Source organism: Prionailurus bengalensis, chromosome B3 (genome assembly GCF_016509475.1).
Source record: "Prionailurus bengalensis isolate Pbe53 chromosome B3, Fcat_Pben_1.1_paternal_pri, whole genome shotgun sequence".
Classification (NCBI taxonomy): Eukaryota; Metazoa; Chordata; class Mammalia; order Carnivora; family Felidae; genus Prionailurus; species Prionailurus bengalensis.
This window is the reverse complement of record NC_057355.1, coordinates 132,746,905-132,772,982: the sequence shown is the minus strand read 5'-3', so window position 1 is coordinate 132,772,982 and position 26,078 is coordinate 132,746,905. Positions and strand designations below refer to the sequence as shown.

Genomic DNA, 26,078 nt, shown 5'->3' with positions numbered 1-26,078 from the left:
ACTGGCTGTGCCTGGAGTTTAGCTCTGAGCTCCATGGCAGTCAAGGCAAAAGAAGGAATTATCTGAGTTCCATCATCCATCATCTAATAAAACAAGACAGAACAAAACAAAACATGTCAGTTTGCAAACATGACAGATTTTCTTGGTATATCATTCAAAAGGAAATTTTCAGGTGGGATTTTGTGTAGAAGACATTGAACCAGCAATGAACAATTTAGAGCAACTGTGGAGGAATCGACTCTTAAAATAGAAAAGTGTGACACAAGGCAAAAAAATGTGTGCCTTTCTGTGGAAGACTAAGCTAATTTGGTGCAGGTGTGTTGCTTTCCAGCGATTTGGTTTTAAGGAAAGCACCTAGAGTATTTAGAGTGGGGTATGTGGCTGGCATGTTCAATAGATAGACTTCTCTAAGTACAATCTTCTTTAAATAGGCTTTGGAATGGAGCTGCCTAGTAGAAGGTTTGAAGTTTTCTTCTTTGGCAAGATCCCAGAGCTACCAGCATTCTGTTTGTCCGTTGAAGGAAATCTATGGGTTCTGCTACTTACCACTAGCAGGTGGACGGGATAAGGTGGATCTGAATTCTTATCCGAATGGATGGTGTTTTTTGTAACAAAGAATGGAGACCTCACAGCTAGCTAAAATAAAAGTGGATGATGTTAGGAAACATATGAAGTGATTAAAGGGGTGGGCTCTGAGGGGAATTCAAACGTGACCAGGTTGCATTCACAGATGCCAAACCCGGAAGAGATTCTGGATTCAAGATGGCTCTGTAGACTATACTGGCAGGGAGTTGGTGTATCTTCATTCAACATTGTATTCCCAGCATCTAGAACAATGCTTGGCACGTAGTAGGCCCTCGTAATTACCAGTGAAATGAATAAATCAAAGGAAAGCAGCATAAATCTTCACTGTAGAGCTTTATCAAAATGGAGTAGTGGTTATAGATGAAATAACTGTTAATTGGCTTCATATGCTCAACCTTGTGAATGGGCGATAGTACTCTTATTTTACTGGTGATAATTTATTTTATTTTACTTATTTAAAGTCTACTTATTTTGAGGGAGAGAGAGTGGGAGAGGCAGAGGAGGGGCAAAGAGAGAGGGAGAGAGAGAATCCCAATCAGGTTCTGACTCAGGGCTCTGTCCCAAGAATCATGAGATCATGATCTGAGGCTGAAATCAGGAGTCAGATGCTTAACCAGTGGAGGCACCCAGGTGCCCCTTTATTGGTGATAAGTTAAAGCCACAGGTTATGACTTGCCCTTGTTCATTCAAACTGCTACATTGGGGAGCTGGAATTTAACCTAGGTCTGCTTGACTAAAGCTTGTGCTGGTAACTAGTGCCCTGTATATTGAAAGTGTAAACAGAAGTAAACCCACATTACAAGAGTATTAAGAAAGCTATGATGCTATTCTTTTGGGGATTTCTTCAAAATATTTTAATGTAAGCCTGGTCTGAAGTATCAGGAAGCATTTTCTTTTGGCTTTACTTTCTAGGGTAGGGAACTTCCATCAGAATAAGTAACTTCTACCAAAGTCTTATCTTACCAGGTTACTAGTCAGGGTTCTTATTTTTTAATTTTTATTTATATTATTATTATTTTTAATTTACAACCAAGTTAACATATAGATAATAATGATTTCAGGAATAGACTTTTGTGATTCATCACTTACATAGAATACTCATTGCTCCTCCCAACAGGTGTCCTCCTTAATGCCCCTTGCCCATTGAGCCCATCCCCCCCACCCAAAACCCCTCCAGCAACCCTCAGTTTGTTCTCTGTATTTAAGAGTCTCTTATGGTTTGTCCTCTTCCCTTATTTTATTATTATTTTTGTTTCCTTTCCTTTATGTTCATCTGTTTTGTATCTTAAATTCCACATGAGTGAAGTCACATGATATTTGTCTTTCTCTGACTGACTTATTTCACTTAGCATAAACACTCTAGTTCCATCCATGTTGTTGCAAATGGCAAGATTTCATTACTTTTTTTAACGTTTATTAATTTTTGAGAGAGAGAGACAGAGACAGAGACAGAGACAGAGAGTGAGTAAAGGAGGAAACGGAGAGGGGGAGACAGAAGCTGAAGTAGGGTCCAGGCTCTGAGCTGTCAGCACAGAACCCGACGTGGGGCTCGAACTCACAGACCGTGAGATCATGACCTGAGCTGAAGCCAAATGCTTAACTGACTGGGCCACCCAGGCGCCCCAAGATTCCATTATTTTTGATCACTGAATAATATTCCATTATGTGTGTGTGTGTATACACTGCGCACACGCACACACACACGTATGTATACACACATATGTATACATACATACATGTATGCATATGTGTGTATACATATACATAAATGTATGTGCACACACACACACACACACACACCCTGCTTCTTCTTTATCCATTCATCAGTTGATGGATATTTGGGCTCTTTCCATACTTTGGCTATTGTCAGTAGTGCTGCTATAAACGTTGGGGTGTGTGCGCTCCTTTGAAACAGCAATCCTATATTCTTTGGATAAATATGTAGTAGTGCAATTGCTGGCTCGTGGGGTAGTTCTATTTTTAATTTTTTGAGAAACCTCCCTACTGTTTTCCAGAGTGGCAGCGCCAGTTTGCATTCCCACCAGCAGTGCAAAAGGTTCCTCTTTCTCTGCATCCTCGCCAACATATGTTGTTGCCTGAGTTGTTAATTTTAGCCATTCTGACAGGTGTGAGGTGGTATCTCATTGTGGTTTTGATTTGTATTTCCCTGATGATGAATGATTGTTGAGCATGTTTTCATGTGTCTCTTAGCCATCTTGATGTCTTCTTTGGAAAAGTGTTTATTCATGTCTTTTGCCCTCTCTTCACTGGATTATTTGTTTTTTGTTTGTTGAGTTTGATAAGTTCTTTATAGATTTTGGATACTAACCCTTTATCTGATAGGTCATTTGTAAATATCTTCTCCCATTCCATCAGTTGCCTTTTTGTCTTGCTGATTATTTCTTTCTCTGTGCAGCTCTTTATCTTGATGAGGTCCCAGTTGTTCATTTTTACTTTTGTTTCTTGCCTTTGGAGACATGTCAGGTAAGAAGTTGCTGTGGCCAAGGGGCACCTACCTGCGTAGCTCAGTCAGCTAAGCGTCTGACTTTGGCATAGGTCATGATCTCCTAGTTCGTGGGTTTGAACCCTGCATCAGGCTCTCTGCTGTCAGCACAGAGACCACTTCGGATCCTCTGTCCCCCTCTGTCTCTGCCCTTCCCCTTGGTTCTCTCTCTCTCTCTCTCTCTCTCTCAATAAATAATTTTTAAAAACTTTAAAAAAAAAAGTTTTTGCAGCCGAGGTCAAAGATGTTGTTGCCTGTCTTCTCCTCTAGGATTTTGATGGCTTCCTGCCTTACGTTTAGGTCTTTCATCCATTTTGAGTTTATTTTTGGTATGGTGTAAGAGAGTGGTCCAGGTTCATTTTTCTGCATGTTGCTGTGCAGTTTTCCCAACACAATTTGCTGAAGAGACTGTCTTTTTCCATTGGATATTCTTTCCTGCTTTGTCAAAGATTAGTTGGCCATATGTTTGTGGGTCCATTTCTGGGTTCTCTATTCTGTTCCATTGATTTATGTGTCTGTTTTTGTGCCAGTACCATACTGTCTTGATGATGACAGCTTTGTAATACAGCTTGAAGTCTGGGATTGTGATGCCTCCAGCTTTGGTGTTATTTTTCAGGATTGCTTTGGCTATTTGGGGTCTTTCCTGGTTCCATACAAATTTTAGGATTGTATGTTCTACCTCTGTGAAGAATGCTGGTGTTATTTTGATAGAGATTGCATTGGATATGTAGATTGCTTTGGGTAGTATTGACATTTTAAAAAATTTGTTCTTCATATCCAGGAGCATGGAATCTTTTTCCATTTTTTTGTGTCTTTTTCAATTTCTTTCATAAGCTTTCTATAGTTTTCATTGTGTAGGTTTTTCACCTGTCTGGTTGGGTTTATTCCTGGGTATTTTATGGTTTTTGGTGTAATTGTAAATGGGGTTGATTCCTTGATTTCTCTTTCTGACTAGTCAAGGTTTTTAAAGTAATGATTGGTCATGGATTCTCTGTTTCTCCAACTAAACAGAACAAAACTTAGGAACTGTTTTACAGGGCATTGGAAAGGCGACCAGTCATCTGAGTGGTTGTAGCTTTGAAATAACTACAGTTAAGGATAAGTGATTCAACAAATTGATTACATTGTGTGTGTATGTGTGTGCGCGCGCATATAAGCACGTATATGTATGTGTAGGTGTAGATATGGTCAAGGACATTCTTGTCATTTTTTGAAACCATCTGGGGTTAAGATTTTCTTTGACTAGTTTTTGCTCTTCTACCAAATTATTGTAAAATGTATTGTGTCTCAATTGGAGGTAATACTGATACTGACTTTTTTTCATTGACATTTTTTATAGGTACCAGTATTATCTGCAGCTGAAGAAAGATATCTTGGAAGGAAACATTCCTTGTACATTAGAACAAGCAATTCAGCTAGCCGGCTTAGCTGTTCAAGGTAAATAATGGCAATCGATGATGTAATGGATATATCAGATTGAAATGTATGTTGTAACAGGGACGCCTGACTGGCTCAGTCAGTGGAGCATGTGACTCTTGATCTAAGGGTTGTAATTTTGAGCCCCACATTAGGTGTGGAGATAACTTAAAAAAAAGAATCTTTAAAAAAATGTGTGTTATAACAAAAACAACAAAGGATTCTTAAAATAACTGACTTCCTATAGTGGTGTTAGTGAAATTAGTTTTCTTGCAGGAAAAAATAAATTTGGATACCTTTCGTGAAATATGAGACTTCTGGAGGTGAAGCATGTTAGCCTATGTCAACAGAGCAACCAAAAACAGAGAACACATACACACACACACACACACACACACAGCATGTAATATGCTGTGTATTCCTCCAGAGCAAGGACTTGATCTGTAGCTAGTTAATATTTTAGGAAGAAAGATCAGGCAAACAGTGAGGTTGAAGTTATATTAACACTTATACTTTTAGCAGATGTCATTTATTTGGTTTCTTAGGCAGTTGTCCTGGATTATAGAGCACTGTCAATCCTAACAGATAAAGCTTTGCATTTCGTAAGTGTTTTTGGATTGTGTCATTCTGTTCTGTTTCCCATGTCTAATCAACATGTATTTACATGCATGTACATATTTTGGGAAGACTTCTGATGGGTCATTATTTCAAATGATAATTGGCATTAATTTTGGGAATTGAAACTTAACCAGAAGAATCTTTAATAAAGTTCCTTCAGATATTAGAAGGTATGGAGACATATATCACTTCTAGACAAACAAATGCCTGATACAATGGAGCCATATTCCTTTTCAAGGTACTTGGAATCTTCCTAAATATCATCTTTGGCTTTAAGAGTTAGTTTTTCATGGGTCGCCTGGGTGGCTCAGTTGGTTGTGTGTCCAGCTTCGGCTCAGGTCATGATCTCATAGGTCATGAGTTCGAGCCCCGCGTTGGGCTCTGTGCTGACAGCTCAGAGCCTGGGGCCTGCTTCAGATTCTCTGTCTCCCTCTCTCTCTCTCTCTCTCTCTCTCTCTCTCTCTCTCTGTCTGTCCCTTCCCTGCTTGTGCTCTGTCTCTCTCTGTCTCAAAATTAAATAAAAATTAAAAAAAAAAGCTTAAAAGAAAGGTTTTCATAAGGTCTTTGCAGAACTATCATTTTTTTTTTTTAACAATTAAAAATTTCGGGGCACCTGGGTGGCGCAGTCGGTTAAGCGTCTGACTTCAGCCAGGTCACGATCTCGCGGTCCGTGAGTTCGAGCCCCACGTCAGGCTCTGGGCTGATGGCTCAGAGCCTGGAGCCTGTTTCCGATTCTGTGTCTCCCTCTCTCTCTGCCCCTCTTCCATTCATGCTCTGTCTCTCTCTGTCCCAAAAATAAATAAATGTTGAAAAAAAAAATTAAAAAAAAAAAATTTCTAAAGCAGACACATCTTGCTGTAACATGTTCAAGTGATCTAATTTCATTTCCTAGAGGTGATCACTGCTATAAACAGTTTGGTTTCTTTCTGATATCTTCCAGTGCATAAGTAAGCACACGTGATTACAGGGTAGCTTTTGTTTGTTATTCATAAAAATGAGATCATGATACATTTAGTTTGTAACTTATTTTTTCCCTTTATTTGTAGGTATTTTTCCAAGTTTAAGACACATGAATCTACCTAATATATATATTATATTAAATAATAAATAATATATATATTTTTAATGTTTCATTTATTATCTTTGAGAGAGAGAGACAGAGCATGAGCAGGGGAGGGGCAGAGAGAGAGGGAGACACAGAATCTAAAACAGGCTCCACGCTCTGAGCTGTCAGCACAGAGCTCAACACGGGGCTCAAACTCACAAACTGTGAGCTCGTGACCTGAGCCAAAGTCAGACAGTTAACCGACTGAGCCACCCCATTAATATTTTTAAAAAGACTTTTTAAAACATATACTGTATAGCAGCCGTAAGGCACATTTGACTTTTAAGTCATAAGCATACCATCTATATACTGCATATTGCATTTGGTTGTACATGTTTTTCTTTGCAAATTAAACATAACTAATGTGAATATTTGTCATTTTGTACAGCCGATTTTGGTGACTTTGATCAATATGAATCCCAGGACTTCCTTCAGAAATTTGCCTTGTTTCCTGTGGTAAGACTTCTTTCAACATTGGGCTTTTTATAAATAGTTTATTTGCACATCCTTTAATAATCCCCAAAACAAAGCCCATATGGTGGATTTACTGGGCTGGAATAGTGTTTAAAAAAATCAATTGCCTCATAAACAACTCAAGTGGAAGTGCTTTCCTTTGTAGTCTTACTGGTCGTTGTAAACCCACAGAAATGGAAGGGGTGCAGTCACTGGGCTGCAGCCAGAGAGATTTGTTTTGTGTTTGGGTGTGAGTCTAAGAGAGGGATTCACTTCCAACTTCTGAGGAACACCACGGAGGTTTTGCTTTTAACCGAAGGCTCGAAACCTCTCAGTGATGTGGGAATGAATTTGGCTTCTCAGCAGCAGTGTAAAAAGTAGATGGCAAAAAGACACTGCTGTCTGCTTTTTAAAGTCACCACTGATGTGATTGACAGGAAAACCACATTGGAACAACTACGGGAGGTGTTATGATGCTCTTCTGAGTGTCTACACAGCCAGTCGGGGAACACACAAGATGTTGTCGTTGTGCCGGACTCAGAACTGGCTGATGGGTGATGTTGCCAACCTGAAATAACTCAGCTGAGACCTTCTCCGGGATGAACTGAGAAGGCGGGGCGGGTGTTTTGGCTCCTGAGCACAAGCTACTTCATTCCTTAGAAGGATCTTGATCACATACTTAAGCAAATCTCCCGAATGCTGATACTAGTCTGAATTTTGCCTGCTAGTGACAGGACTAGCGGTGATTCCTCTGAAAAAATTTCGGTGGCTTGTTTACATACTTACTGCAGTGTATTTTCTTCAGGGGTGGTTACAAGATGAAAAAGTATTGGAAGAAGCAACCCAAAAAGTGGCCTTACTGCATCAGAAATACAGGTAACACTAAGAGATAAGAAATGGAAATCGTGTGGAAGCAAAGCCGGGTTGACTATGATATACGTATTGACACGGTTAAAACTTGGAGCTTTCGTGCTGCTACAGCCACTACTTCTGCTCTGGGGAGCCAGCGTTCCATTGCACTCAGTGTGCCAAGTGCTGTTCTAATCACTTCCCCGTGTTAATTCATTTACTGTCCATGGTTATCAGTGAGGAAACTGAGAACATTGAAAGCAGCCAGTCACTGAAGGGTGCCACTTCTTTACTCCATATAGTAAAGGTTTCGGTGGTGACCTAGGCTCATGTGGGTTAATGCAAGATTAGGGAGACTTGTTTCCTATTGTGATGCAGCCCGTGTAGAGTTACCCCCCAGTATACCTTTGGAAACTGTATCTCTGTCTTCTGGGCAATCTGTACCATGAGCTGTGTTTCTTGCCCTGGCCCATGCATGTGGGTAAATAATGGCCTCATTTGGTAGTGAACCTGTGTGTGTTGTGTGTAAGAAAAATCCTCCCCCATGGGGCACTTGGGTGGCTCAGTCGGTTAAGTGTCTGACTTCGGCTCAGGTCATGATCTTGCAGTTGGTGAGTTCTGGCCCCACATCTGGCTCTGACAGCTCAGAGCCTGGATTGTGCTCTGGATTCTGTGTCTCCCTTTCTCTCTGCCCCCACTCACGCTCTGTCTCTGTCTCAAAAATAAACATTAAAAAAATTAAAAAAAAAAAGAAAAAGAAAAAGAAAAAAATCCTCCCCGGGAGAATGCTAGGTCTTACTCTCAACCGAATGCTACATAGTTCCAGGTATGTTAGATAACATTACGCTCTTATAACCACTCTTTAAGGTAAATGATATTCTGTTTTTACAGACTGAAAAAACCAAGCTCAAAAAGAGTAAATAACTTGCCCAAAGTTACATGTGGTAGAGACGGGATTTGAACCCAGGTGTATCTAATTATAACCTATTGTTCATCCCCTCCCATTAAAAATAACCTTTTGCCTTTAGTCTCTTCCCACTCAAATCCATAGAGTTGCTCACTAGAGACCAATCTTCTTTAAAAAAAAAATTTTTTTTTTAATTTATTTACTTTTGAGAGGGAGAGAGAGAGAGACAGTGAGCAGGGGCAGGGGAGGGGCAGAGAGAGAGGGAGAGACACAGAACTCAGTGGGCTCCAGGCTCTGTGCTGTCAGCACAGAGTCTAATGCCGGGCTTGAACTCACAAACTGAGATCATGACCTGAGCTGAAGTCAGACGCTTAACCGACTGAGCCACCCAGGCACCCCAAGATCAATCTTCTTAAAACACCACTTTCTTTTCATCTCCCCTTCTTGCCTTCCCAAGTGCTCATGAGTCTTTTCTGGCTTTCCACTAGCCTGAGTTCATTAGCCCTGGGATTAAAGACTTGGTCACATCCTGCCTTTCTGGCTTCACTTTTTGCTGTCCCAAATAAACCTTTTCTTTCTGCCAGCATAATTCATCCCTCAGGCACTTATCACCCTATCTTTTGTTACTTTCATGTACTCATTTGTGCATCTTTTTTTTTTTTTTAATCTTTATTTATTTTTGAGAGAGAGAGAGAGAGAGAGACAGAGTGCGAGCGGAGGAGGAGCAGAGAGAGGGAGATACAGAATCCCAAGCAGGCTGCACAGAGCCCGATGCGGGGCTCGAACTCACAAATCGTGAGATCATGACCTGAGCCGAACATGACATGAGCTTAACCGACTGAGACACCCAGGCGCCCCTTGTTTGTGCATCTTTTTAAAAGATAGTTTAGTACTATTATTCTGTATGAGGCTGGATGCTGTGGCATGAAGATAAATAGAACAATTAGCTGCCACCAAAGGACGTATTCCCTGCTTTGGAGTCTGAAGGGGTGGGCATTGGAATAGTAATTATAAACTAACAATGTGATATGAGTGCAGTGGGGGAGGTGTGCATAGAATGTGGTGGGTCTGCACGGATGGAGCAGGGGCATCTGATTTAGACTCAGGGATATCACAGCAGGTGACAAAGGAGTGATACGTAGGCTGACACTTGAAGGCTATTAGGGATTGATCAGGTGCACAGGTGAGTGACGGTTGTGCCAGGAAGACGGATCAGCATGTGCAGAGGCCAGCATGAGAGAACATCATGGCTTGGTTGCAGGGTGGGATGCCTTATGGATGCTGGAAGAACAGCAGATGAGGCTGGGGGGGAAGGGGGGGGGGGAGACAAGCCTCCATGCAGTTGAGAACCTTCTTTACCCACACTGCCTTCCTGCCCACCCTTGTAACTCTGCCCCCAGAAAAGGATTACCATCTTCTAACCCTTACCATCTTCTAACACTTATCACTTGGCATTTAGCACACGATGCTTAGTATTGCCTGATATTTTGGATAATAAGCAGTTACTTAGTGGTTTCAAATGAATTCCAGCTTTCAGTGAAGGCTTTTTAGGGAGTTTGACTCCCCACGTCCCCCTGGCCTGCCCGAAGTACAGGGATGGGATCTTTATAACCCTCAGCGTTCAGCAGAGTGTTGTGCGTGTAGTTGACTTTCAATCGATGTTGATGGATCGGTTGAAGTAATTTCTGGTATGCTTAAAAATTTGAAATGTTTGTAAATATCTTATGCCAAATTGATTATGTAGTTTTTTAGCAACGCCTCCTCCCCACCCCCATTTTTGGTTCTGTGATCAACCTCACATCTTTTGGGTTGCAGAAGGCTCACGGCTCCTGATGCTGAAATGCTGTACATGCAGGAGGTAGAGAGGATGGACGGCTATGGAGAAGAGAGCTACCCCGCAAAGGTGAGTATGGCATGAAGGCTGGGGCTCTCCCAGTCAATCGCAGGAGCTCAGAGGACAGTGGGGAGACCTGGGGACACCCTGTGGTGCAGAGGCGGGAGGCACGGGAAAGTCTGGAAACCGGAAAGCTGAGGTCCTGTGACCAAAATTTCTTAGTAAAACACACTCCTGTTTTGCAATTTGTTCTTTGAAATGCTCTTGAAAATGGGTTCTTTGAGGAGCCCGGTTTGTCCTCTTTTCATACCTATTTGACAAGGTGATTCCTTTAAACCTTTCAGACTTTGCCCTCCATGTAGGTCTTCTGAGCATCTGCTAAGCTGGGTTCATTGTCACACTTCTCATGCACCTGCTGCCCAAATGCTTCTTTCTGTGCTTTCTCCTTTCAGGATAGCCAAGGCAGTGACATATCCATTGGAGCATGTCTTGAAGGCATCTTCGTGAAACACAAGAATGGAAGGCCTCCTGTGATATTTAGGTACTTTGTTTACATCCTGTGCACTTTTCTGCGGCTCCTCTTGGTGATAGTTTTTAGTACATATACTAGTAATAGTGCCCACAAATCTCACCCTGGGTCTCATTAGGAAATGGAAATATGCCCCTCCTAGAATAAAATAACACCTGACTGCATTGGTTCTTTTATAAGCCACTTTCTTCAAAACCAAATGTGTGGAAAACAGTGCTTATAATAATGGCCTACTTATGAAATGCTTAAAGGTGGGTGACCCTTTTCTTACCAAATGGAGGCTGTTCTTTGTTTTGATGTGAGTTTTTAATTTCAGCTCTAGATTCTAGGACTGTCTTTTTGTGGAAAATCTGGGCCTTTCTCTGATTCTAGTCATGCACTAAAATTCCTAAAATACTAGCATCTAAGCAAATTTCTTTCTTTTTTTTTTTTTTTTTTGGTTAAGCAAAGTTCAGTTACTTTTTATAATGTTCATTTTTTTCCTGATTATAAAAATGTGATGCTATTCATTTGTGGAAATCTTAGAAGGTTTATAGCGAGAGGATCTATAGCAATGTGCTAATAGTGGCCAACTTCAAACAATGAAATTGCAGGTGGCTTAAATTTCCCTTTCAATATTCTGTATTTGAATTTATATCTTGAAGATAGCCAATTAGACCATGTTATTCAATCCCTGCCTTTTCATTCCTTAAAATTCATACCCTAGAAAATCCAAAGTGTCATTTCATAGAAATAGTTCCAGTATTATTCAGAGATTCTATTTTCTATTTACTTTGATTCTGTTTTTTTTTTTTTTTAACTTTGATTCTATTCTTGACGAAAATTTAAAAGTTTATATTGTTTTTGTAGAGCAGTAAAACATTATATCAGTTTTGGTTCTGGGTTCCTTTGTGTGTACTATTTATTGAGTGCTTGTCATGAGCCAGGTTCTGTGCTGAGTGCTCTCTGTGTATTTTTTCATGTGATCTTTACAACTCTGAGTAGATGGTACTACCACCACTTTCCACATGGTTTAATTGAGCCTTAGAAAAATGGAGTGATTTGTCTAAGGTCACCCAATTATAAACTGGCGTAACCAAGAACTCAGATTCTCCACTTAAACTCAGATTCTCCACAGATTAACCACTGCGTTAAATGGCCTCTTTTATTTTTATTATTTATTTATTTATTTAAAAAATTTATTTGTTTATTTTTTTAATTTACATCCAAGTTAGTTAGCATATAGTGCAACAATGATTTCAGGAGTAGATTCCTTAATGTCCCTTACCCAGTTAGCTCATCCCCCCCCCCCCAACACAACCCCTCCAAGTAACCCTCTGTTTGTTCTCCATGTTTAAGAGTCTCTTATGTTTTTGTCCCCCTCCCTGGTTATATTATTTTTGCTTTACTTCCCTATGTTCATCTGTTTTGTATCTTAAAGTCCTCACATGAGTGAAGTTATATGATATTTGTCTTTCTCTGACTAATTTTGCTTAGCATATTACCCTCTAGTTCCATCCACGTAGTTGCAAATGGCAATATTTCATTCTTTTTGATTGCCGAGTAATACTCCATTGTGTATATATACCACATCTTCTTTATCCACTCATCCGTCGATGGATATTTGGGCTCTTTCCATACTTTGGCTATTGTTGATAGTGCTGCTATAAACATGGAGGTGCATGTGCCCCTTCGAAACAGCACACCTGTATCCCTTAGATAAATACCTAGTAGTGCAGTTGCTGGGTGGTAGGGTAGTTCTATTTTTAATTTTTTGAGGAACCTCCATACTGTTTCCCAGAATGGCTGCATCAGTCTGCATTCCCAGCAACAGTACAAAAGAGATCCTCTTGGGGCGCCTGGGTGGCGCAGTCGGTTAAGCGTCCGACTTCGGCCAGGTCACGATCTCGCGGTCCGTGAGTTCGAGCCCTGCGTCGGGCTCTGGGCTGATGGCTCAGAGCCTGGAGCCTGTTTCCGATTCTGTGTCTCCCTCTCTCTCTGCCCCTCCCCCATTCATGCTCTGTCTCTCTCTGTCCCAAAAATAAATAAACGTTGAAAAAAAAATTAAAAAAAAAAAAAAGAGATCCTCTTTCTCCGCATCTTCAAATGGCTTCTTTTATTAAAAGAAACTTAATTCCCCACTATTCAAGTTCTCTAAAAACCATTCTGACTGTTTCTTCTTGAGGACTAGGTTTTCCTTTGAAGATTTTTTTTCCTCTAAGCTGACATTCCTTCCTTTATTTCCTTTAGTTTCCTTATTTTCCTTTACTACTGCCTTTTGGGCTCTGAATTCTCCATGGTGATTTTGACCATGGTGTACCCAGTGTGGGGAGCATAAACCCACTCCCAGACTGTACTGCCCTCGGTCCAGCAGCACTCCCCTTTGGCAATTGCTCTCATGGCCCTAAGTTGCTCATTTAAGTCTTCTAAGTGTGAGTTGGGGGTCAGGGGGCAGAAAAGGATCTGGACTGCACCAGCAGGGCAGGACTCTGACAGTGCCCGAAGGGCCCTATGAAAACTGGAGGCATCCAGCCAGCTTCTTTTATCTCACTGGGTACGAATTTTTATTTTTTTTTTTCAACGTTTTTTTTTTATTTATTTTTTTTTATTTTTGGGACAGAGAGAGACAGAGCATGAACAGGGGAGGGGCAGAGAGAGAGGGAGACACAGAATCGGAAACAGGCTCCAGGCTCTGAGCCATCAGCCCAGAGCCCGACGCGGGGCTCGAACTCACGGACCGCGAGATCGTGACCTGGCTGAAGTCGGACGCTTAACCGACTGCACCACCCAGGCGCCCCGGGTACGAATTTTTAAAATAGCCTTCTTTAATAATGATGCTGAGAATCTTTAGGTTTAACAATTAAACACTGAATCACAAAAAATTAATTTTATTTATTTAAATAAATTTAAGATAGAGCATCTAGGTGGCCCAGTCGTAAAGCATCTGATTTCAGCTCAGTTGCTGAGCTGATGGTGATCTCATGGTTCATGAGTTTGAGTCCCACATTGGGTGAGCTTGAGCCCCGCTTCTCTCTCTCTCTCTCTCTCTCTCTCTCTCTCTCTTTCTCTCTCTCTGCCCCTCTTGGATTCTCTCTTTCCCTCTACTTCTCACTCACTTGCGCCTTCTGTCTCTCTTAAAAAAAATAATATATTTAAGATAAATAAATCTAATGTAATGGAGAAGGATGAAGAGAGGTAAAATTTCTTTCAGATCCATTTTTCCCTTTTATAAAATTATATGTTATGTAATAAAAGATTAATATATAAAATCTAAACTTGGTAAAATACAGTTAGCAAATACAGGATCAGAGTTTGAAACCTGATGAACACACCCGGAGTAGTTCACTCTTGGGGTTCCTGGCATTTGATCTTTGTTTCACCCTGAAGCTTTTTAGAGCACCCCTCCTCCACCTTTGTGCCTTGTTTACCTGAAAAACTTAATGGTACTTGCTTGTGTCTATGTTCTCTCTCTCATCCCCACCCTCCAACTGTGTTTCTTTGAGGGAAGCACCGTACCTTACTGATCTTAGTATCCCTGGGACCTAACACGATTTCGGGCATTGTTACAATGGATGTTTGTTGAATGAATGAAGGAGGCATTGGCAACCAGCTCAGAAAGGCCTCTTTGATCAAACTAATCTGGCAAATGAGAATAGACAGATCTTAATGTTTTTAAGTACTGTTTGCCTTCACCTAGTCTACATATATTTACTTTTTGCAACTAGCTGTTGTCACTTCAACGAGAAGATGCATCCCAGCTGATTAAAACAACTGTTTTCTTTTTAAGACGATTAACAAATATTAACTTACACATCAAGCTCGAGAAGGAAAAATCCTATGTTCCATCTTCTAGTGACACTCACATTGCTGTTTTCTATTTGTTATTCTGTAGGTGGCATGATATTGCTCACATGTCCCACAATAAGTCCTTTTTTGCATTAGAGCTGGCCAGTAAAGAGGAGACCATCCAGTTTCAAACTGTGAGTAAACACTAGGAATCTGCCTGGAACGTTTTCCCTAGAAGTTAACAAGTTAGCATTTCATTGTGCATGTTTGGGGAGGGAGGTGGCATTAAAATTATATTTGGGGCACCTTGGTGGCTCAGTTGGTTGAGTGTCTGACTTCGGCTCAGGTCATGATTTCATGTTCGTGAGTTTGAGCCCCGCATTGGGCTGTCCACACAGAGCCTGTTCAGATCCTCTGTCCCCCTCCCTTTCTGCCCCTCCCCTACTCATGCTCGCTCTCACTCTCTCTCTCTCTCTCAAAAATAAATAAACATTAAAAAAAGTAAAATTATAATATTTAGTACTTTTATAAAACATAAAATATTAATAACATTTTGCATAATAGCACTTGGCAAAAAGTAGTTGCTCAGTAAATATTGTCGAATGAATGAGTCCTTGAATAAATACTATCTGGTATGGTGATCTTTAAAGTAAACTAAAGGGACTAAATAGGAGAGAAAGTAAGTACTAACATATTAATTTACATTGCTAAGTGAATGCCTCTGTAGAAATATTATTTCACAGTTAATTGCTCTCTTGACAAAGGCAGTGTTGAGTCACCAAGTCAAATGCTTTTTTTTAAATTGTCTTTGAGTATCTATTTGTCAAAATACAAGTTGATATTTTCATAATTTTTAAAATTTCTAAGTCATCTGAAACTGTTCAGTGTAAGAGTCATACCCTTAGAACATTTTTTTTGTTTTTGGTCTTCCTAATTTAAATCCTAATTAGAGCCTTCATATGATAGGCGCAGCATTAGAAAATGAAAGAGTCGGTGTGTTTGAAAGAGTCGGGATATTATATCCCCCAGTCATGTCTTGTTCTCCGACAAACTCTGTATCAAGTTGTAAATGTATTTTCATTTACTTTATGCATATTTCATTTGCTAGGAAGACATGGAAACCGCAAAATACGTGTGGAGACTCTGTGTTGCGCGACACAAATTCTACAGACTAAATCAATGCAGCCTGTGAGTACATCCTGTTCATGGAAATTGTAGAAAATAATGAGGTTAGGAGTTTTCATCTTGAGCTGTATCGTGTCATTTAGAAAGGAAAAATTTGTAGAAAATAACAGTTTTAGGACATAAACTGTGTGTTAAAATAGTTCTCAAAAATATTGTTTCATTTTATCTTTGGATGACTTCTAATAACTACAGATATGCCTCTAAGATTTTCTTCACCTATTTACTAGAATCACTGATTCTTGAAATTTAAAAAGAGAATTTTTTTTTATTGGCATTTTGAGTAATTATGCAGCTTGTCAAGCCGTTTGGAGAATTTATACCTTCTCTTCCTAAGGAATATTTTTCTTGGCCCCATGGGCTTGCCCCGTTCTGCTGGATCATTCCCATAAGCATACAAACATGCTATAATATTGCATCTCTTAAAACACTTGGCCTTCATTCCACACGCCATCCGTCCACGGCTCCATATCTCTGCTCTCCTATATAGCAAATTTCTTCAAAGGAGTTGTATAGACTTATTTTCTCTCCTTCTTTCTGCCCTGCTTCCCCTAGCTGCCACACACTGACACTGCTTGTCACGGTGACAATGACCTTCATCCCATGGTCCTGTCAGGACCACAGAAGTTCTTTCACTGGACCACTCAGCAGCACTTAACCTCTGGCCACCCCTTCCCTTCTGCACTCTTCTCCTCCTTGGCTGCCAAGACCCCACCCTCTCCTGCTTTTCCTCTTTCTGGGCCGTTTCTTCTCAGTCACCTTTGCTGGTGTAATCCTCAGACCTCTTTCCCACCTATGCTCGTTCTCCAGGGGATTCACCTTGTGTCAGGCTTACAGATCGCATCTGTCTGCTGGAAGTGCCTCCGATTTTATTTCTAGCTCAGTCCTCTCCCTGAGCACAGCCAACTGCCTACTTGATGTCTACACTTGGTGACTTAAGAGGCATCCCAGATTTGCTGTGTCTAAAACGAAACTCTTGACATGCTCTTTCTCTTCCTGCCCCCAAATCTGCCTCTTCCTTACCCTTTCTCATTCGATAAGTGGCAACACTCCATATTCACCCCGTTGCCCAAGCCCCAAACCTACTTAATTCCCACTTGATTCTTGTTTATTTCATCCCACACCCAATGCATCAGCAAGCTGTGCCTTCAAAATATATCTGAAATGTGACCACTTTGACCACCTGCTCCACTAACAACTCAGTGCCAGGCCATCAGTGTTTCTAATCTAGAATACTGCAGTAGCCTTCTGATACCCTCCTTGTTTCGGTACCTGCCGTGCCTTTAGCCTGCTTTCCATAAGTCAGCCAGACTGGTCTTAGTTTAATAGGGGTCAGATCCTATCACTCTTCTTAAAACCCTGCACTGGAATTTCATCATACTTGAAAGCACAAAGCTGTCCACGATCTGGTCCTTGCCTGGTTCCTGCCTTATTTCCTTCACACCCTCCTCCTGCTCACCCTTTCCCAGCCACACTAGTGTCCTTTCTGGTCTGTGAACATGTTCTGCCCTTAGAGATGCTGTGCTTGCCCCTTCCTCTGCCTGAAATGCTTTTCCTTTGCATGCCTCATTCTCCCACTACATCAGTTGTCTGATCAGAGGAGGCCCTCTTCAGAGAGGCTGACCGTAGCTGCCCTGGGGACCCCTTCCCTGCCTACCTGTCTCTCTGTATCCCCTTGCCCTATTTGATTCTTCATCATAGTACTTAGTACCACCTGAATTTGTATATCTGCTTGTTTACTTGTTCTCAGCAGGTAAGTGCCACAGCAGCACAGAGAGCCACAGAGGGCCGACACTCTCTTATTAACCCCTGTGTTCCCAGTGCTGAATAAGGGGCTGGCCCACAGCAGGCCTTGATGGATTTGTTGAAGGAATCTATAGAAATGCATGTTAAGAGGTCTGATTTGGGATGCCCGTGGTGCCGTAGGGGCCCTTCGGAGAAAGGGTACCTAACTCAGAACTGCCAACGTAGGAAAGGCTTCTCAGCAGAGTGACCTCTAAACTGAGACTTGAAAGGTTTTGCGTCATCCCTACAAGCTTTCTCTATGCTGTCCTTTCTCCCCTGTCCCATTGTAGCTGCCTCTCATCTGGCTCTCGGGCCCACCTCCCCTGGCTCCAGCCAGTTTTCTGGATGGATGAGCAAAAGGTGTAGCACTTCTCCCAAAGTTATAGCTCAGAACCACATTGGAGCCTGTCTCCCCCCCCCCCCCCACCCCCCACCCCCGCCTTCCTTAGCTATGACATTAAGCACAAGACTCCCGTGATCCTCCTCTGGGCTCATCTGCCCTTGATGCTGGCCCTGGTGCCCATAGCTCCTACAATGCTGGTGCCTCTTGCAGCCCCAGGCCTTGCTGGAATGCCCTCTTTCTCCCCTTCTCTGGCAGACTCTTGGTTGTTCTTCCAGATCCAGTTTAAGTGCAGCCATCCTGGAGGCCACCGTGCATTTAGTTTGCTAAGTCCTCAGTGCCATTCTCAAAGTTCTGGTTGTTTTCTACCACTTTCTGATTCAGTAGGTATTTCCTCTATGTCAAGCATTATTTCCTTTAACCACTACAACAGCCCTGTTTGGTGCAATTCTTAATGTCTTTTGGTGGATGAAGGTTCAGAGACCCCCACTGTCGTGGCCCTGCGGCACAACCGGTGCTGCCAACCACCACGCCAGGCTGCTAGCGCGTCATGTGCCTGCTGTTCTATGTGGACTTGGTTTGTCCGTCTTGTCCGGTGGTGCCCCAGTGTCTGGCAAGGCACCTTGTACCTAAGGCTTAGTGAATGATGGAAGCCTGAGTGAGACAGAGATGAGACAGAGATGGGTGTCAGAGGGGAGAAGAGCCCTTTTGTTCCTTGTTGATTTCCTTTTACTCCTGATTGTAATTGGGGGGGAAAAATCTTGAAAGGACATTTGTCCCTTAAGGCCAGGAAGGAAGAGGAAAGGCTGTGGAAGTGCTTTCTGTTTTATAGGGAGCCAAGGTGTGAAGAGAAACTGGTTAGGAATAACCATGCACAGGGCAGACCCGTCTTTGGGACTCAGGAAGGAAAAGGAAATGACCAGGGATGACCCTGCAGGGGAGCCAGCGTGTTTTTCTCTGAGTCCCACTGTTCCTCTGGTGGTGGGATGTGGAAAGCACTGACTGACCGGGAGGGGGAGCCCTGCTTTCTCTGCCGGCTGCTGGCGTGCGGCTCCGGATGTATTTGTGCATGAATGTGCTTCCCCTGGTGGCCAGATTCAGCGGTGCTACTAGTCCACAGCGGTCACATTCGGGGCTCTCCTGGACTGGCCTGGTTACCTAATCACGTGTGACATTATTTTCATGCAGAAGTAGTGTTCTGAGATCCAAGCAGTAGATATGCACTCTGTCAGAACACAGCCTTTTCATAAGTTTAAGAGTATTTATAATAGCGAACCATCATTTCTTCAGTGATTCCTCCTCTGGAAAATAATGGAGAATCAAATCAATCATTTGGAATAAACTACAAACTGCAATCTCTTTCCAAGTAGGCATCCATACAGGTTGGTGTTAATGCCTTTTTTTTTAAGGAGTTTTTTTGGCAAATCATCACCTGCTAATGATTTTAAAGTTCAGATGGAAAAGAAAGAAATTCAGTTTTAGAAATCTAAGTTTAGTCATATTGCTGTTTCTTGCTAAACATAAATAAAATTACATTCATAGGGCCTTCAGTTGCATATATCTATATAAAGAAAACATATGAGTGTTTCAGAGATGAAATAATTATGTTTGAAGGAGTATTTTCCATATTTTGTTTTTAATCTCTGTACATCCAGTAGATTTAAGGAAGTCCATATCCATGAGCCATTCATGGAGGATCCCTGCTTCATTCTGTAGGAAACTACCACAGTTCACTATCAGCACTTGCTCTCAGGTGAAGTAAATGAATTCTTAGCTTTTAATGTTTTGATGGGTGATAAAACTGAAAATAACTTTAAATTTTATGGTCATGTCTTTAAAAACATTTTTTTTTAAATGTTATTTATTTTTGAGAGAGAGAGAGCACGAGCAGAGGAGGGGCCGAGAGAGAGGGAGACACAGAATCTTCAGGTTCCAGGCTCCAAACTGTCAGCACAGAGCCCAACACAGGGCTGGAGCCCATAAACTAGGAGATCATGACCTGAGCTGAAGTTAGATGCTTAACTGACTTAGCCACCCAGGCGCCCCTATAGTCATTTCTTTTAAGGCTCTCAACCTAGACTGTTCAGTCACATTTAATATTATAATGATCCTGAAGTATTGGTAGATTCATTCTCATGGTCCAGACGGGTCAGCCGATAGGGTGATGGGCATCTGATGAAACTGCATCAAGCCTGAAATTGGACAGTGGATTCTGGACGGCTGGGTCAGCCTGGGGCACCTGGGGTCTCAGGAGATGATTCTACTTGTATAGAAAGAGGATTTTGCTCCTAGAGTGTTGTCCTCCGCCCAACCCCCTGCTGGTCCTGACATATAATAAAATGGTGTTTTGGATGGCCTCGTTTGATTCATCCAAACTTGACCCAGATGAGTATATTTTAGAATTTATAGAATGACTTGCTCCCTCCCTCCACTTTTAAACAAGGTACTTTAGGGGCACCTGGGTGGCTCAGTCGGTTAAGTGACAGACTCTTGATCTCAGCTCAGGTCATGATCTCCCAGTTTGTGAGTTTGAGCCCCTGCATCTGTGCCATCAGCACAGAGCCTGCTTGGGATTCTCTCTCCCTCTCTCTTTGCCCCTCCCCTGCTCACGTGTGCACGTGCGCATTCTCTCTCAAAATAAAGCTTTAAAAATAATAATAAGCAAGGTACTTTAAGTAGCAGAATCAGCTTTGGATGTCACCCAAGCCTTAAAAATGAGAGAAGAATGGGGCGTCTGGGTGGCTCAGTCGGTTGGGCGTCTGACTTCGGCTCAGGTCATGATCTTGCAGTCTGTGAGTTCAAGCCCCTCGTCGGGCTCTGCGCTGACAGCTCAGAGCCTGGAGCCTGCTTCACATTCTGTCTCCCTCTCTCTCTGCCCCTCCCCTGCTCTCACTGTGTCTCTCTCTCAAAAATAAAATAAAAACATTTAAAATTTTTTTAAATGAGAGAAGAATGTGACTATTCCTTAGGGTTGGATTAGGAATTAAATGAAATAATGTCAATCTGTTAGGTCACAAACCTTCTTCCAGACCTCAGAATTGTCCTGCTGTAATCAGTCTCTCTAATTCATATGAGAAAAAGACTGGGAGAGAAACATTCTTGGGGAGCTTGGTATCCCCCAAGCTGTAGAGCCAGGTGATAAAGGTTTCAAGAGACTTAGTTTAGAGGGAAAGCTGAATTTCAGTCACCGGAAGGCTGCTTGCTGAGCCTAGTGACAGGGCTGGTATGTGTGCCCACTTTTGTTCTGGAAATTCTGGCCAGAACACTGACTGAACGAGGTGCTTCCTGGAGGGGAATGGGGTTGCACTTTCTTGTAAGCCCACTGCAGGGTTTGAAGAGCCTGGAGGAGGCCTGGAAGAAGATGGAGTAACCCTGTCCCATCAGAGAAAGTCATTGAGACCAACATTTGTAGGTATTTCCACCATCCAACACATTTTTCATTCACCACAGTCTCCTCTTCACCAGCTATAAACCAATAAGAAAGGAAGCTCACACAGCAAAATTGAGACAGCTCTTAGAAATAGGAGTCCGGCATGCCTGGGTGGCTCAGTTGGTTAGGCGTCTGACTCGATCTCACAGTTTCAAGAGTTGGAGTCCCGCATCTGGCTACGCGTTGTCAGTGTGAAGCCTGCCTGGGATTCTCTCTCTGTCCCCCCTCTGCTTGCGTGCTCTCTCTCTCTCAGAATAAATAAACTTAAAAAAAAAAAAAAAGAAACGAGCTCAACTGTAAATGCTCAGTAATCGGTATCTGCTTCAGTCCTTTACTCACAATGTCACTCGTTTGTTTGGCAAACATTTGAGGCCTTCCTTTTGTGCCAGGCACCAGTGATACCTTTATGTCCTCGCGCCTCCATGGAGCTTACAGATCGGCTGGGGCTGGGGAGGGGGTGGGAAAATAATCAGTCGCTAGGAGCCTGTGCTCTATAACCTGACAGACCTGCCTGGTTCCAGTGCCGGTTCTGCTACTTATTTGTCATGTGACCAAGAGCAGTTCCCTTAATCTAAGTATCCGTTTCCTTGTCTGTAAAATCCAGATAATAACTGGCATCCTTTATGGTGTTGTTGTTCAGATTCCGTGAAATAATCACGTTCAGCCCTTAGCGCTGCTTCAGTAAGTAATATTCATTTTACCTGGGCCAGCAGCATATACTTAGTTTGTCTTCTCTGGTGCACACATTCCAGTGATTTTTTTTTTCCCCTAAGAGTTCTTCGGCTGTCTCATTTTTAGCAGCACCCATCAGCACAGTAACTGCCCCCAGAGTCTGGAAAACACCAACCAGCAGTTATGCCATTTTCTCTTGTACACTCAGGTAAGGATGGCTGACCTCTCAGTAAGCTGCATTTACAAGAACGGCAGCAGGAAGAAAGGGGAGGTAGACTATTAGAACCGAAGGCAAGGCTGCCTAGCCAGACCGTTTGGCGGGAGAAAGACATGTTCAGTTTGTTTGTGTTTAGCAAGAAGCAGCCTCTGCAGCGGGCAGAGTCGCTTCCACACCGGGTGCTCCCAGCAAGGGCGCCAAAATAGATATCGCGTGTGGGAGTTCCTGCCTATGCTTCTAAGCTCTGCATCTCTGCATTTTTAATTTAACACATTCAAGTTTTATTTTTGCCCGAGGCTGGGCAACTCGGGACATGTTGTTGTACTCTACCAGCCCTTTCTTCCCGTCTCTGAATTTTGAATTTATAGTACCTTAAAAGTTCAGTCCGTTTGGACAGTGGACTAAATGCGAGCTTCAGAGGACCCACTTCTGCCTAAACCTACGGGGAATAAGCAGAGGCAAAGTAAACTTCAAGGCTACAAAATGCCTTCAGATTGTGGATGCTGATTTTAAGGAGTGTTTTAATGTACAGTGAGTGAGCGTTTAATAAAACAACACGGTGCACCTTCCCACCTTGTTTCCCCGAGGAGGCCTCAATTAGGACCGATAATGCTTTGGGTATTCTTGCAGCCCGACAGAATTCACATCGGTTGTGTCGTTGTTGAGTTACATAAATTCTGGCAGATGGAATATTCTTTGGAAAAGAGACACTTCTTCTTTAGCAACAACCTTAACACATTTTGATGATAATAAAAGAAAATTATTACAAAAAGCATTTAATTTAAAAAAATCAACTAGTAGGGGCGCCTGGGTGGCGCAGTCGGTTAAGCGTCCGACTTCAGCCAGGTCACGATCTCGCGGTCCGTGAGTTCGAGCCCCGCGTCAGGCTCTGGGCTGATGGCTCAGAGCCTGGAGCCTGTTTCCGATTCTGTGTCTCCCTCTCTCTCTGCCCCTCCCCCGTTCATGCTCTGTCTCTCTCTGTCCTCTGATTTGGTGATGGTTTTTTTTTTTTAATTTAAAGTTGTATTTATTTATTTATTTTGAGAGAGAGAGAGAGAGAGAGAGAGAGAGCGTGCGTGAGCAAGTGGGGGAAGGACAGAGAGAGGGAGACAATCCCAAGCAGGCCCTGCACTGTCAGTGCAGAGCCCAATGCGGGGCTTGAACTCATGAACCCTGAGATCATGATCTGAGCTGATATCAAGAGCCAGACACTTAACAGACTGACCCATCCATCAGGTGCCCCAATTTGGTGATGGTTTTTAATCAGAAATAATAAGCACTAGTTTTATTTTATCTCAAAAGTCTTATAAAAATAAGCTAATTTTCAGGGTTTGAATACAGGATACTAATTGTTAAGATGCTAAGATTATGGTAAATTTGTTGATTAAATGGACTGTTTACCTTGTGATTCTGGATTTTCTAGTAATTAGTCCTTAGAACACTATAAGCAAAGGTCACAAAATACTTTTGTAATTAGTATTTATGTGTCACATAAGCTCATGACCCAGAAACAGATGGTGGAAGGTTTTTTTGAAAAAACCTTTGTACTTTGTGGGGCACCTGGGAAGCATCCGACTTCAGCTCAGGTCATGATCTCACGTTTCATGGGTTCAAGACCCACGTTGGGCTCTGTACTGACGGCTCAGAGCCTGGAGCCTATTTCGGATTCTGTGTCTGCCTCTCTCTCTGCCCCTCCTCTGCTCATGGTCTCTCTCTCTCTCTCTCTCTCTCTCTCTCTCTCTCTCTCTCTCTCTCTCTCAGAAATAAATAAACATTTACATATTTATTTCATCAATTAAAAAAAAAAGTGCTTTGAGAGGTTCCTGGCTGACTCAGTCAGTAGAGCATACAAACTCTTTGATCTTGGGGTTGTGAGTTCTAGCCCCGTTGAGCACAGAGCTTACTTAAAAAAAAAAAAAAATTTTTTTTTTAATTAAAAAGTGCTTTGAGAAAATTATGTAAGTCACAACAAAGCCAAAAATCCTATGTTTAGGTTCCTAGATCTTATTTGCAATAAATTGCACATAAAACAAAAACATCCTGACTCTGTTTAAAAGTGATAAAATTAGGGGCGCCTGGGTGGCTCAGTCGGTTGGGCATCTGACTTTGGTGCAGGTCATGATCTCGCGGTCTGTGAGTTCGAGCCCCGCGTCGGGCTCTGTGCTGACAGTGTGGAGCCTGTTTCCGATTCTGTGTCTCCCTCTCTCTCTGCCCCTCCCTCTATTCACACTCTCTCTGTGTCAAAAATAAATAAACATGAAAAAAAAATTTAAGTGATAAAATTACACATGGGTTTTTTTGTGTCTTGTTCCTTTTTGATGTAATTATTTATTCAAAGATGGAACTTGATGGGAATAATTTAAAATCTCAAATTATCTGATAAATGTCAGTCTGCACTTGTTAATATTCTCACTTGTTTCTAAAAAATACATTTAAAACCAATCAGTGATGCCTGGGTGGCTCAGTCAGTTGAGCATCTGACTCTTGGTTTCGGCTCAAGTCATGATCTCGCAGTTTCGTGAGTTCGAGCCCTGCATTGGGCTCTGCACTGGCAGCATGGAGCCTGCTTGGAATTCTCTCTCTCTCTCTCTCTCTCTCTCTCTCTCTCTGGCCCTCCCCTACTTGCACTGTCTCTGTCTCTCTAAACAAATAAATAAACTTAAAAACATTAAAAAAAAAATAAAACCAGAGAGAAGTTTCTTGCATAGAAAAGTCAAATGGGTGTACCATGGGCCCACTGAACCAAATTTTCTATTTTTTGTTTTCTCTTAGTTTCTTACAGGAAATCTGGATTAAGTTACCAAAGTTATAAACTTCCCTCTTGATTATGTTTGTAGGATGTGGTTAGCAGATTTTAACTACAGGCCTGTCCCATTGCTTCAGGCTTCTGGACTGGCATTTGGTGGTTATCCCTCAGGACTGTTAGTGGAGGTGCCCAGAGCTAACCCAGGCCCACGGGAGAGATACGTGTGCACTGAATCTTGCTTCTGTGACATGTTTGTGGGTGATCAAGCCTTGCCACTTTCCCTCTCTGCTTATGCTCATTCCAGAGGTTCTACCTGATAGACCGGGAAAAGACGTACCTGATAGACCGGGAAAAGACGTACCTGCTGATCCTCTCATTGTCCAGGCAGATGTTGCTGCATCAGGAGGCTCAAACCCTGGAGGGGGGGCGAGGGGGGTTTCTGGGTAGCCACAGAGTAGGGAGGCCCCAAGTGAGGAAAAGAGAGTCTCCTTCCTTTTCTCTAATTTATGATTGGGTTAGTTTTATCTTCATTTTACTTTAGCAGATTTATCATTTTACCTTCTTATTGATTTACTTTGGCAAAATTAGGAAAACTATGTGTACGTATGTCTCAGTGATATGTCTTATTTTTACAGGCAAACCCAGACTGTCACAGTGAACCCAATTCGGAGGAGGTCGTCTTCAAGGGTGTCTCTGGTAAGAAAGAAGGAAAATTATGATTGCTTTTTTTTCTTTTAGTGATATCATCTTCCTTAATAAAAGATCCTTTGGATAGTGTTAATTTTTAGTTGGACCACAAAAGTGTGCTGGTATTAGATTGTTTTTAACCAAAGAAACAGCAGTAGGCTGAGCCTAATATTTATGTAATATTTATGTTATTACACATATTTAAATATTAGGTCCAACCTAATACTACAATTTTCGACTATTAGCAAAGAGTAATCAGAAGTTAGTAGATCTTTAAAATACTAGCTAATTTTGCCTGAGAAGATTAAATATACTACATAAAAGCTTTTTATATTCACATGTTTATAGAAGAATATAGGAAACTTTGTTCCTTCTTGCTCTTAACTTTTGGGATACAGCATGTTTTCTTGTGATCTCTGATGTCTGATACCACTGTACAGGGCTTGGCATTGTCA

At 42.0% G+C, this 26,078-nt stretch overlaps 1 protein-coding gene and 1 long non-coding RNA gene across 2 annotated transcripts in view; one reads left to right on the top strand and one right to left on the bottom strand.

The window, feature by feature from the left end:
* The window catches only part of PTPN21 (protein tyrosine phosphatase non-receptor type 21), an 82,067-nt gene that overhangs the window by 38,005 nt on the left and 17,984 nt on the right, over nucleotides 1–26,078 (top strand). Inside the window, exons 4-11 of the mRNA XM_043556791.1 lie at nucleotides 4,428–4,525; nucleotides 6,616–6,683; nucleotides 7,486–7,556; nucleotides 10,252–10,339; nucleotides 10,723–10,811; nucleotides 14,671–14,758; nucleotides 15,673–15,752; nucleotides 25,572–25,632. Coding sequence (XP_043412726.1) covers nucleotides 4,428–4,525; nucleotides 6,616–6,683; nucleotides 7,486–7,556; nucleotides 10,252–10,339; nucleotides 10,723–10,811; nucleotides 14,671–14,758; nucleotides 15,673–15,752; nucleotides 25,572–25,632 — 643 coding nt within the window. The remainder of the gene's footprint in view (nucleotides 1–4,427; nucleotides 4,526–6,615; nucleotides 6,684–7,485; nucleotides 7,557–10,251; nucleotides 10,340–10,722; nucleotides 10,812–14,670; nucleotides 14,759–15,672; nucleotides 15,753–25,571; nucleotides 25,633–26,078) is intronic.
* LOC122469422 lies at nucleotides 19,057–22,866 on the bottom strand. Its single transcript, XR_006293464.1, has 4 exons — nucleotides 22,764–22,866; nucleotides 22,562–22,629; nucleotides 22,003–22,133; nucleotides 19,057–19,172 (listed from the first exon to the last, which is right to left on the bottom strand). It is a non-coding gene; the product is annotated as an uncharacterized LOC122469422 (long non-coding RNA).